The following is a 14521-nucleotide window of genomic DNA, read 5'->3' as shown; positions in this document are numbered from 1 at the left end:
CATCACGCAATATACGAGTAGTCGAGAAGCAATACTTTCACAAATACCCACAATATTCATTAACTTCACAAAGGCTTCTCTACCAGGGGTTCGACGCATGTTTAACTACCACTACGACATAGTCATTCCACATGGATGACAGAAGTAATCAATGATTCGTTCACTTTTTACTAAACCTAACCACAGGGGACATAATCCAAGTGATGTATCTTACTAGTCTACCACAAGCAAATTGAAAAAATGTACCATAAGATTACATGTTGCTAAAAACTCCACCGTTCATTGATTGATTGGTGAGTCTCAAACTTGTCTCGGATTACTTACTAGCCTCTCGGTAACCCTGATTATGTCATGCATCATCTGCGTCGACAACAAATACATGTCAATTACTTATATGCACATGATGAAACAAATTTAACTATTCCAACTAACTACCGTACCTTCTCAATCTTCACACAGTTATCGTTGTTAAAGTACATTGGGAAGACATAATCCCAACTTTCAAAACGGATATCCCGAGTTTGACCACCCTCGTTTGGCCAGAACCAGGATTCTTCCACATCTGAGTCATCCACTGGTTCAGCCGCTTTAGGTGGAACCATGTTCGACACGTCACATCAACCCTAAGAAAAACAAACATGTAATTGGTGAATTCAAAATTTCTGAACCCATGTCACCAGTAATTTAGGCAAACAGATGCAATTATAATTAAAATTTTCACACAAATATTTTAAAACTACCCCTTGCTTACCGTTACACTAGGTGATATGCAAACAGCACCTGAAATAGTTGTTATAACATCCACGGAAATACGTAACAGCAACACCCTCAACCCTATTACTACTAACATAGACAACTTAGGATTCCTAGTAACTTTGATTAACAAACCTTTGTATTTTCTGTTGGCGAGGAACCTTCTGACCCTAACTCTGCTGCCTTCTCATCCTCTGGTGGTTCTGCCTGCATATTCACTTCACGATTTCCAGTGCAGTGTCGCTTCGTGTGTCTGGCTTTCCGACACATGTTACATTGCCTCTTCCTACCACTCATTTTCTTAATTCGAGGAGACCCTTTGGTCTTAACCATGATGGGATCCTTCACATTAGGAGTATCTCTTCCCTTTGTCGACAGACCCTTCTGATCGCATGCAGCCTTAATTTGTTCACATAAAGCTCATATGCCACTCATCGCTGTATTAAACAAACCCGGGCTCTGTGCAGCTACGAATAAAAACCACTGCGATGTAGAGTGTAATGCACCCAGACGTAACAAAAATTCCCTCTCACTACACTCATCAGCTCTTCCTTCACCAAAGTTATCCAATGATTTAGCGTCCTTACACCACCTCTTCAACACCAACCTTGATGGAATTCCCTTCGCAGGCTCATGCTTCAAAACGAAAAAACATGTGTCAACACGGGTAACCCTTTCGAAACCAAAATTGGCAAGGACATTGAACCCTATTCACCACCCTATCATACAGTACCGTTAGTGGCCTACCCGGAATGCCGTAGTCTTCAACTGTGTACACCATAGTCGTGGATCGTCAAATCTTTCCAACAAAGTTAACTGCACCGACACCTTCAATTTTCCTCCTCACGTCCAAGCAAGTCGTGATCACTGAGTTGCCGTGAATGGACTTGAAGTGGGCCTCTAACTCATTATTCCGATACTCTCGTACCATCAACTCAACATTCTGCACCAGCTCAAGAATACTGTGCCTTGAATTAAGAAACTTTTTGACATTCACATTAATCCCTTTACATCGAGAAGTTGTGTGGAACCCGGCACAGAATTTATTTTTTAAGTATACATTTGCCCATATTTTTCGCATATCATAAGTTTCCTTCGCCCAAAAACTATCATGAAGTCGATATTCTACAATAGTTGCGTCCCACTCTGCCTCAAACTCTTCTATATCCATATTCGAGTACAGCCACCTAGTGAAAAGTTGTCTTAAGCCTTCATCCTTCACATTTGAAGTAATGTTCTTCTCCACATGCCAAGCATACAGCCTATGTGTGGCCTCCGGATACACCGCCTTGATTGCTGCCCTCATTGAATTACACCCATCTGTCACTGTCACCGATGGCTTTTTGTTGCACATTACCTCCAACAAATTTTCAAGCAACCACGTGTATAACCCAATGCTTTCATCCAACACCAAACCAAACCCAAATATGGTTGTTTGCTTATGATTGTTCGAACCAGAAAAGATTACCAAAGGTCTCCTATATTTATTTTTCTTGTAAGTCGAATCGAACGAAAGCACATCACCAAAGTGTTGGTAATCAACCTGGCTCCCACCATCAGCCCAAAACAAGTTCGCTAACATATTTTTGTCCGTCAAATTGTACCTAGCCATGCACATCGGATCCGACACCGCTTTTCTCTCTAAATAAATTATTGCGGCATTAGCGTCTCCATCAATAGTCTTCTCCTGCTTGGTCTTCTCGATGTAGTTATAGGCATCCTTTTTGGTGAAACCCATCAGAGAATACCCCCCCGGCTTACCCTGCCATATAACCTAGGATCTTTGACGTCGGGACACCATGTCCCTGCATGCCATTAATGTGTGCCATAGCTGAACAATTCATGTCTCTGAAACTGTTGATCATATGAACCATCCTCATAGGAGTTAAATCATGTTTGTGATCTAGTATAACTTTTCTAACCCTCCAAATTTCGCTGACCTCATCCCATAGGATTGACAGCTTTGCGTCACAATTTGTGCGCGTCTTCGATCTGTGGTCCCTCTTCCGGTCAAGCCTTTCGTAATGTTTGCACTATCTCAGCCCTGCTTTGTTGCAAAAAAAACCTCCTCCTAATCACCCTTCTATTATCATCCTTTCTCGAGTCACCCTTGTAAATACCAAGCCCATGACATTTGTCGTATCTCTTATAAAACTCATAGGCTGCTTCGTCCGTGCAGAACACCTTCCTCATCATATCGGCTTCGGTCAGCATTAGCACGTCTCGATATTCAGTGGCTTCCCCCTCCACGCCTTCATCACAACTATCAGCTTTACCATCTCCAGTCGGTCTCTCGTTTGTTTCAAAATGTTTTCCGCTGCTAGCATCTTCTTGAATTCCAGCACCTCGGTTAACTCCATCATCTAGTTTTGCCTCCATCCACACAATTACACCACTGGCACATATCACCTTTACTTGCTCAAATCAAATGGCAACGTCAAAATACTCAAAATTCAATAACATCAAATACACATTGTACTTAACAACATCAAATAAAACACATTAACTACATCAACTAACACAAATCTCAAGTTTTTTACTGTTGCAACAACAAAACCAAAAATATATTCTGCAGAATCTATTAACTACATAAAAAGAGTTGACAACATATTTTTGGAATATAAAATTAACATTGAATTCTGCTGTCACTGAACCCAAGAATTAGCGGCATGTCCAACTACCATAAAAACTGCTTTGCAGAAGCTAAATTTTCCTAATTTTAATCCTACTAACCAAACTCATCTACCCAAACTAACTGCATATATAGCATTCCCCAACCAACAATTAACCATTTAAATCATGCATACATAATTATTACTAAAATCAGCACGATTAGTATAATAAATACAAAACCGGTAACAAATACATTTAACAATTTTTGAATTCGTTAATTTATTATTAAACTATCTTGCACAAATATGAACAACACAACTCAATAAATCCACCAGAATATACTCTTTCATAACCTCTGATTCACCTCTACTAACCACTTCATGTATACATATATTGAATTCGAAATAAACTTCACCTTTTTCCCTTCTAGTGGATTTTCACCACCCTAAACAAGAGTAAATATCACTATGTCACCCCACAAAATTAAAATAATTAAAAAATACATACGAAACTATCATTTTCTGTCCTACATGCTTACCGATTACTACCTAATGTGCTTCCCAGGTTGCGAACTCCCTTGCAGTTTCTCACGTTCTCGCCGAAACCGTCAACCTTGGACTGTCCCCTTAGATCTTTGGCAATACAAGAAACCACCTTCTCCCAGCATGCGCCTTACTTCTAGCTTCTTTTTTGCCCTCTTTGTTTCATCTGGCTTTTACCACCAACAAGTTATTATTATTATTATTATTATCCACAAAATTTTAATTTTATTTTTCAGTCCAAAAGGAAAAAAGAAACAACATTACAATTGAAAGAATTTTTGTTTTCAAAATATTTGAGTATTTTTGGACAATTTGATCTGACCTAAATGAAATATAAATCAACAATTCATTGAACTTAGATTCATATTCAATCAATTATAAGTTCTTATTTTTTTCTTTTATCAATCACAATTTAAGCACAATTTCTTCTATATCAGCGTGAAATGTATTAAGAAATTATAACATAAACAATGTCTAATTACCTTAACTTTATCTTCCTTTGCCCATGGAACATTGGTATAACCTCTAGAGACCTAAAAGCATATCATGAGTTAAGAACAAATTAAAAATAAAACAAATACTTTAAAAATGAGGCCAACAAAAGCCATTCCTGAAACATGAAGTAGTGAAATGAACAAATATGCAGCAGTACAAAACCTTAGCACAAACAACACAATATAATTTTTTTTACTCATCAACATTTTCAGCACACAAATTTTAACCGGTTTTGATCTATACAGAGACACCAATACTAAGTAATTTCTGATCGTAGGTTGCCAAGTTTCTAAACTGGCATAAATTTTAAATAATCTCTTTAACTGGTTCCAAATCCAGTACCCCAAATCCGCCAAAAATATTTACATTGAATCAAGATGAGTAAAGTTGTTACCTAAATCTCAAGCTTGAAATTTAATGTTGACGGTTTCAACATTAAACCCCATTGCTGCATAACCCTAAATTTGATAGAGAGAGGACCGGTGTGACAGACAACAGCGACCACATGACGAGTATGACGAGGGACAGCGGGCGAAGCGCGACTGAGCAGGAAGAGTCCTCTTTTAGCACACCGACTCAATGAGCATGATGAAGAAGCTGCAGATTGGCGAAGGAGGAGAGGGGCTGGAGCATGAATAACAAACGAAGATCTTGGGCGCTATGAACAACAACAGTTACAAGAACGAGGGCAACGGTAGAGGAGGCTAGGGTTTCTTTTGAGGGAACAGCTCTGAAGGTTTATTTTGAAGGTGAGGTGAGATTGTGACAACGAGGGGTTGGAGAGGACGGACGAAGGCTGAGATTGACGGATGGATAGCGGTAGGGGAGTGACTGTTTCAGAATTCTGCAAAGGCTGAGAGGAACGACAGTGAGAGTGAGAGTGAGTGTGATAGGCTTGGTTCAGCGATAGTAAGCCTTTTACCCAAAACGACGCCGTTGTTTGCAAACTGGCCCGTCCACGGTCTGGTTCAACCGACCAGTTGTCAGGCAACAACACGATTTTCTATCGGTCTTTTAAGATGCCGTTTTAAGAGATTAACCGAATCGTGATTATTGCTGGTTCATAATTAGAGCGATTGAACCGACTGACCCGGTGCGTTTTTTTATAACCGTTTTAACATACAACATTTTGAACGCAAACATAAAAATTTAAGATTTCATACTTTGAATTATTTTAAATTATTTGAAGTTTAAGCATAGTTTTTCGATTTAACATATACTTTCAAAAGTTATATTTAAATTCAAAATACAACTATTTAAAATTTTCAACTTATTTAATTTAAAAAATAAAAATAATTAAACTTAAAAAAATAAATATCTAAACAAATATTTTTTTTAAAAAAATAAAAGTTATTAATTTTTTTTATTCCAAAAAAATTTTAAAACTAAATAACATGGGTTTTACAACAACATAGAGCACTAAGAAGCACCTTCTCCCTTCATACCCTAAATCCTTAATTTCAGAGCTATCTTCTCCTTTTTTTTTTTAAATATTATTATTATTATTATTATTATTATTATTATTATGTAATGTTTATGTCTAAAAAATTATTTTCATAATCCAAAACGTAGAACAAAAAACAAAATTCAGTGTGATATATTATGTTTACTTTATTTTTGTTCAATAACACAATAAAAAACAACCACACTTAAATGTGAGATTAGACTTTGCTGGGTTCTCAAAAATAGGTCCAATAACATAACTAGCATTATTAACACAAAATTACTATCATCTAACCAAATTTTCGACATACATCACTATCTGAGCATGATCAGCTTTAGCACAGAAACTGTCGACAGTTTAGAAGCAATACAACCACACATTCTCTCCTTTACCATACCACATACTTTCAGCACCAGCAGAAATAGCACCGTAGAATGCCCCTTTTGATGCCCGTTCTGAAAACTAGAAAAAAAAATTATTAAAGTAGTTGAGAGAGGAAGGATCAAATGGTGTATTCAGTTTCGTCATAACTGAAACAAAAAAAAAAACAAAAAACAAAAAGATTTACCCAGAAATCTACTCTAGTTAGCAATTAACAATGGCTTTCGAAGAATTGATGGTTTTTTCTGTGACCATGAGTTTTATTAATTTTTTTTCCCCTCTTACTCTACGAGAAAGAAGAGCCTTCAGTTTATATTCATAGATTAAATTTATTTGTGTTCATAATTCGGTCATTCATAATTTTCATGTCCAAACAATTGTAGTGATTTTAGAAAAATTAGTTTTAGCCTATTTGAATATTAAAAAGTTTAAAACAATTTAAAAGAAAGAAATTTTAAGATTTTATTTAAATTAAATCTAATTAAGTGATATTTTCCAATAAAATAGGAAGTTATATTTTTAGCAATTAATTAAATTAATTAATTTTAAAATAACTATTTAAATCAATTTCTGAAAATTAAAAAAAACACTTTAATCTTAAAATAAATTAATACACAAAAATATTTCTAAAATTTTTTCCAACAAATAAATTAGCCCTTGACTTGCTTTCTCCGTTCATACTCAACAAAAAAAATGATGAAATATCGCGCTTAGACACCACGTGTAAATAAATCGCTATCCTTGTCAATAGAACGACATCATTTCTTGTTGTCCTCCTCGTATTTATTCTCTGAAAATAAAAAGAGTAATTCTCCACATCCAAACAATTTTACATCCAAATTTATTCAAGTGATTTGAGTTACGCATTTCTTTTCTTCTTCTTGTTTCAAATTCACGCATGTTCTTCACTCCGGATGCTACGTCTTCTTCTTCTTCTCCTTTTTTTATTATTTTTTAATTTCATTACCGTTGTCACCAACAACACCTCTTCCTCTTCCTCCTCCTCCCACTATTAGAATTTCGTCTCCTCCTTCCTTTTCATCATTCTCCTCCATCATCATCATCATCACCATAATCATCATCGTTATCGTTATTGTCTTCTTCTAATATGTATCGTCGTTATCGTTATCATCGAATTCGAATTTATATAATAGACAATTTTTGGTTTATTTGGTATTATACTTTTGTTTTGAGATATTTTTCGGTTCATTCGAGACGCAGGTGTTTCTGAATTCGAATTTATATAATGAACAATTTCTAGTTCATTTGGTATTATACAATGATTTTGTTTTGATAATATTTTCGGTTCATTCGAGACGCAGGTGTTTCTGAATTCGAATTTATATAATGGACCATTTTCGGTTTATTTGGTATTATACAATGATTTCGTTTTGATTATATTTTTGGTTCATTCGATCACCACAGAGAATCAGAATCAATAAAGATGTTAGCAAAATGTTGGTATTGTTGGTGATGACGATAATGATGATGGAGGAGGAAGAAGAAAAGGAAGGAGGAGATCAAAGAAATTCAAATAAAAAAGAAACATGAGGAGGAGAAGATGGATGTAGTGGTATGGTGGTGGTGACGATGACGATGACGATAATGAAAAAAAAAGATGAAAAGAAGGAGAAGGAGAAGAAGAAGAAGAAGAAGAAGAGAAGAAGCCCCGCGGCGTAAACTAAATGTCTTGGATGTAAAATTGTTTGAATGTATAGTGGGATTCAAATAAAAAACCCTACATTTTTCACGTTCTAAAATTGGACATATTCCAATGACAAGTAGTGGGAGAAGCTCAGCGACTTCTAGCCACCGAAAAGGAAATTCGTCCATGAGAGCACTGATAATTTACAATATTATCAAGACAGGACCATCCTTGTCTCTCAGAGGATCATTTTCATTCAAGTCAATCACTGACTTTGCATTATCCTCATCAACTTGTTGGGAATCAATCTGTTTCTGAGCCTTGAACACAATATCATCGAAACAACAGGAATAATGTGGTAAAGGAGACAAGCGGACGGGATCTGACACGAACAGACGGTGGAGCGACGGATCTTCCAATGAAGTTAGTGGCGAGAAGAGACGCAGGAAAGGATGCAGATGAAATCATGTTTGATTATTGCATTTCTAGCTAAGACGCGAGGAATTGAATTGGTTTGGATTGGGAATGGAATGCGAGGACTTATTTGTCCATCTGCATCACCCCAACATGTCACTTCATTATTTTTTGTCGATTACAAATGAAAAAAAAGCAAATTAGGAATTAATTTGTCTGTCAAAGAAAAATTTTAAAGATATTTTTGTATATTAATTTTTTTGGACTAAATATCTATTTTTAAAATTCTTAAAAACTTGATTTAGATAATCATTCTTAATTTTATATAATAGCTGAGTAAGGGCTAAAACCTAGAAGTTAAAGAATACATGGCGTTTCCAATAAACAAAAAAGAATTATTTATTATTTAACCATTTATTACCTTAAAATGTGGCAAAAAGAATTTTTTAGTTAAATGAGGATATAATTTTTTTTAACACTATCCAAGTATATACCATATAAGTTCTTAATAAAATATAGGGTAAAGTATTAAATTGGTCCTTATGTTTAGACATAATCCTGTTTTGGTTCTTAAGGTTTAAAGTGTTCTATTTAAATCTAAAAATGTTTCATTTAGCTTCAATGTAGTCCCACAATAAGGTCAAAGTTAAATTATTAACGGAATATCTTACTTGACAGTAGTACAAGAACAAGGTTAATAATCTGGAGAACAAGTACAATCTCAAGAGGCACAAAATCAATCATAAATGCATTAATATATTTATTTATCATTCTCTTTAGTTCTATAAAAAAATATTTCATTTAAATTATAAAAAAATGATAAATAAATGTATTAATGCATTTACAGTTGATTTTGTACCTCTAGAGCTTGTAGTTGTTCTCTATATTATCGACCTTATTTTTGTACTGCTGTCATGTAGGACATTCCATTAATTATTTAACTTTGACATCACCAGGGACTACATTGAAGTTAAATGAAACTTTTTTAAATTTAAACATGACACTTTAAACCTTAAAGAACAAAACAGGATTACGCCTAAATATATAACTAACTTATTACTTTACCCTAAAATATAAGTAACTCCACTTTATACATACCATAAGAACGCCAAGCTGATATTGTTGCTAATAAACTTATGTTATGGATCTATTGTTTTAGTTTGAAATATGTATTTTACTAAGTTTTAGGGATTTCAAAATTTTAGCTCTTCAAAAAATTTCCTACTCCGACCAAAAAAAAATCATTTCAACTGGAAAATAAACTATATTATTTAGACTTTTCTTTACCAGTAGTAACATTTCCACATATATTTCATAATTGAAAAAGAGATTATTTTTTCCTTGAAACAAAATCTAAATAAAATGAGTCAAAGTAATTGCATATATTTTGCAATGATGCAGCTTGGAATGGGAAGGCACTAGAAACACTATGCGGACAAGCATTTGGAGCAAGAAAGTTGGAAATGCTTGGAGTCTTAATGCAAAGATCATGGGTGATCCTCAACGCCATTACACTTCTCCTTAGCTTCTTATATGTGTTTGCTTGCCAGTTACCAAGATTGATAGGGGAGACAGCATCCATAGCAAAGGTGGTGGGAGTATTCGCACTTTGGATGCTTCCACAACTCTTTGCATACTCCATGAACTTCCCCATCCAAAAATTCCTACAGGCACAAAGCAAGATCATGGTCATGGCTTGGATCTCTGCGGGGGTGTTGGTGGCGCATGCAGTGCTGAGCTGGGTGTTGATGCTAAAACTGCGCTGCCGTGATGCTTAACGTGTCATAGTGGTGGCTCAAATGGTTTACATTATGAGTGAAAGTTGCAAGGACACTTGGAAGGGATTCTCCTTGCAAGCATTTCAGAGTCTCTGGTTTTATTCGTCTCTCATTAGCCTCTGCTATTATGCTCTGGTGCGTCACATTTTCATATATATGCACATTTATGTACTGCCTATGCTTGTATATTTATATTATTACCAAATTATAATCACACGTTTTTTTTTTTTTTATCTACCCAAAAGATAAATATTCTTCTATATGTTTCCTTAAAATCTTGTGCAGCTTGGAAGTTTGGTACTTTATGGTCCTGATTTGTTCGCTGGTTATCTAAAGAATGCAGAAATTCGGTGGATGCAATGAGTATATGGTACTACACAACATTATCTTACAATAAAAAGCAAATTTTTTTTTATGGGTTCAATGCTCACCTTTTCCAATGCTGGCGATTCATGCATGTTTTTCTGATGATGAATTTGCAGCATGAATATCTTGGGCTGGACAATCATGTTCGCCTTCGCCCTTCGGAATGAATGCAGCCGTGAGGTTTGGTCCGATTTTAGATGCATCATTTTTCAGAAAAACTATGCAACACAACAACAATTAAAAGAAATGTGCTTAGTTTTAATAAAAACTAATTTGATTCCTAACATCATGCAATGTGAGGCTGTCAAATGAACTCGGGGCAAGTCACCCAAGAACAGCAAAATTGACCATAGTAGTTGCTATGATCACTTCGTTTGTGATTGCATTCTTGCTCTCCATGGTTCTTGTCATCTTCAGGAAGCAATACCCTTCCTTGTTTTCAACTGATGGAGCCGTGAAAGCCCACGTTATGGAGCTTACACCATTGTTAGCCTTATGCATTATTATTAACAATGTGCAGCTAGTTGTTTCAGGGGTTGCAGTTGGGGCAGGATGGCAGACTATGGTTGCTTATGTAAACATTGCTTGTTTCTATTTGGTGTTCCCCTTGGACTTGTGTTAGGTTTCAAGCTTCACATGGGTGTCATCGTAAGCTACTCTTTTTTGGTGTGCCTGACGACTTTTAGGGAATTTGGTCTGGAATGTTGTCAAGGACCTTCCTACAATCATGTGTGTTTAGCCTCATGGTCTATAAAACCAATTGGAGTAAAGAGGTAAAATTTTCTACTACGGTGTTGGATCAAAACAATTTACTATTATGTATTAATGAATTAAAATGTCGGAAAAAAAAAAGAATTTAAAGAATAACCGAGTCTATTTACTGTTCAAAGTTACACCCTGCAATATTTTTCCATCAAAACTTCAATATACAAAACACCTTAGTAGTTGAAAAGACTCAAAAGAGTGAAACTAAAAAATAGCAATATAAATAATACTACACATCCAAATTTTTTTATTAATCAAATTGGTCTAATATAACAAAAATTAATTATAACTAATATTATTCTAAATCTTATTTTTAAATTCAGTTAAACTTAACTCATAATAAAATTTGAACGTATAACATTAATCTATTTTTATTAGAGCCTAATCTTTTGATCGAATGGCAGGCCTCTCTTGCCGAAATAGGATAAAGAAGTGGGGCGGGTATAACGAATCAGAGAAGAACGAGATTGTGAAGAATGATCCAGACATAGGAAAATATAAATATTGTTAATTGAAAGTAGCACTGCAGCAGCAACGGTTGATAATTCTAGAGCAAACACGTATTCTAGATCCGAATTGATTAAAGAAAGTATTTGAGTGAACATTTTATCTCTAATTTTATTTAATATTTCAATTTTACCCCTTGTGTTAAAATTTAGGTTAGAAAATCTAACTGCTCGACTTACAACATCAATGCACATTCACAGAATGACAGTACACACTGCGCGAGAAAAGACATAAAATAAATTGAATTTCGATATCGCCAGAAAATCTTTTTGACATTCTGAGGAATTTCATTGTAAAATTAGGACGATCATAATAGCATATAAAATTCAGTCATTGTATATCTATATCTTAACGAATCGATTTATCTTCATTATTCAATTCACGATATTTGATATTAGTTTTCATTATCACTTCCCAACCCATATTTTATTCAATGGAAAAGTCTAGGAGGCCAACAATTTTATTATATTTTGGCTGACAGAAAAAGGTAAATCATTGCATGAAATTTTACACCAATCTCACACCATCAAATCATCATTGATGACTAATTGATGGCTAATTAATGACTAACAATTACAAAATTTGCTGCCCCTATAATTTGCTCCCCTATTAATTCAGTCACGACCAAACTAACTGAATTAGCATATAACGTAAGTCCAGGCAAAAATAAACTAAACCAAGAAATAAACTCAACTGTTTTTACCAAATTGAAGTTCCATAACATCAATAAAAGTCAATAAAAATATAAACCAAATCCTTTCAAACACATAGATCACTACAATTAACCCGAAAATAAGAGACAAAACTTAGAAGCTCTAGTTTGAACAACCTACCACTTAATCAAAGAGACTGAATCCCATATCCTGCACCACAAACAAATCCAAAACCAAATTATCAGATCATTTTGAAAAACCAAAGTAATTAAATAAACGCAACCAAAATAATAATAATAATTGAATCTTCTTACATCATCCGATTCCTCCTTCTCTTCGACCTTCTCCTCCTTCTTTGCCTCGGCGGCTGCGGGAGCAGCAGCACCACCGCTAGGAGCAGCGGCGACGGCAACAGCACCACCACCACCAGCAGGCACCGACGCAAGCTTTTCCCTTCCGGCGGCAATAACCTCTGTTATGTCTTTGCCTTTAACTTCAGACAAAAGGAGCGTTATGCTGTCATCATCTGCTTCAGCACCAACTGAACAAAACATACATTTCATGATTCACAATATTAAGGTGTAAATTCTCCACAAATCAACTAACTTCGAAGCAAAATAGAAATGTATTGAAATAAAATAGGATTAATTAGAAAAAAAAGGCTACCGGAGCTGAGAATGCCCTTGAGATCGGCGGCGCAAGGAGCGGCATTGCCACCGAGGACGGCAAGGAGGTAGGCGGCGATGACCTTCATGTTCCTTCCGCAACTACGTATCACGAATCGCGGCGTGGATCTGGTGAGGGAATGAACAACAGTGAAGGTTTTTTCAGTTCTGCAGATTTATAAATAGGGCTAGGGTTTGAGTCCTTGCATGGGCTCCTAGGGTTTTATAACGTGGCCAACGTGGCCCTTGTTGTTGGGCTGTTTCCATACTTTATTGGGCCAGCTTACCCCGGACCCTACAAGCCCATTATATGCCTTTTATATACCCCGGTCCCTTATAAGCCCATTATATGCCTTCATTAATCATTAGAATTGGCGGTAGCCACAGCACACATGTTTCAAACGAAATATTAGTCCAATATATAAAATTAAGCCAAAGTTTTATTCAAAAAAAAAAGAGAGAGAAAAAAAAAAGGATTACATGTGTGTTTGCCTAACGTGTTAGGCTGTGTTTCGTTTAACGTTAGAAAGAAGAGAAATACGTATGACTGTATTGAAGGCTTCCTTTTATATTTGGGTACCTTTTTTTTTCTCTAAACGTTAACGTAATTTTATGTTTTTAATGTGCGTTTTTTGTTGTGACTGAACATAACACAAAGAAAAAAACTTAAGAAAAAGAGTAGTATTTTTTTTTAATAATAATGTCTAAATTATTAGGAGGCAGTAACCACTCTAGATACACCTGCTTGTTAAAACAGTAGTCTTAGACATTAAATCAGCCGCTCTGTTTGCTGTTCTCTAATAATATGTTTTTGGTTAATAACAACACTAGAGAAATTTCGAGCAGCATGTTTAACTAAGTGAACAAATTTCTCCTTACTCCATGGATCATCTTGGTGGAAGATGTTATTGTTCATATCTCTCCAAATCCACCAAAAGGCCACTGCAAAGAGAAACTCATTTTTATTGAGGTTAGACAAATCCAAGACACAAAATCTAAACTAGAGTTCTCAGCGGTCATTCTCAAATTTAAGCTAATCCAAATCTGACGAGTTTTTTGGCAAGTCCTAAAGCAGTGGTTAATATCCTCTAGAGCAAGATAACATCTCTGATAAAAATCAGAAGTAGAAAGACCTCTTTGAAACCGGTAACTAACTATGGAAACTCCGTTGTTGAGGCAAAACCAGAGCAGACACTTTATCTTTTTCGGTATTCTCAAACGCCAAAGCCAAAGCCAATTTTCATTATCATTCCAGCTAAATTTTTTCTTCAATAGCCATTCTTAATGTGCGTTTACAAAAAGTTAGAAATTATAGCTTTTGGGTTTAGTTTATTCTTTTTTTATCAATTTTACCTTTTATTTCCTTACTTGTAGTCTCTTTAGTATTCAAATATTTTAAATATATAATTATATTTTTCTATTAAATTTTTACTTTTGATTTTTTTATAAAAAAAATTATTTTTTGTTTGGCTCTGTTAAAATTTATAATTATAATTCTGG

General features: G+C 35.1%; 1 protein-coding gene and 1 pseudogene across 1 annotated transcript; one reads left to right on the top strand and one right to left on the bottom strand.

Moving 5' to 3' along the window:
- Positions 1 to 11942, top strand: part of LOC107488739 (protein DETOXIFICATION 29-like) — a 28730-nt pseudogene extending 16788 nt beyond the window's left edge.
- A 433-nt stretch (positions 11943 to 12375) lies between these two features.
- LOC107488825 (60S acidic ribosomal protein P2A) lies at positions 12376 to 13198 on the bottom strand. The gene is made up of 3 exons (XM_016109604.3): positions 13023 to 13198; positions 12671 to 12897; positions 12376 to 12566 (listed from the first exon to the last, which is right to left on the bottom strand). Exons 1-3 carry the CDS (start codon positions 13108 to 13110, stop codon positions 12540 to 12542), a joined length of 342 nt encoding a protein of 113 aa, XP_015965090.1. The 5' UTR covers positions 13111 to 13198; the 3' UTR covers positions 12376 to 12539.
- Between the last annotated feature and the right edge of the window lie 1323 nt (positions 13199 to 14521).

The sequence above is a fragment of the Arachis duranensis genome, chromosome 5 (assembly GCF_000817695.3).
Source record: "Arachis duranensis cultivar V14167 chromosome 5, aradu.V14167.gnm2.J7QH, whole genome shotgun sequence".
In the NCBI taxonomy this organism is placed as follows: Eukaryota; Viridiplantae; Streptophyta; class Magnoliopsida; order Fabales; family Fabaceae; genus Arachis; species Arachis duranensis.
This window is presented reverse-complemented; position numbering and strand designations above follow the sequence as displayed.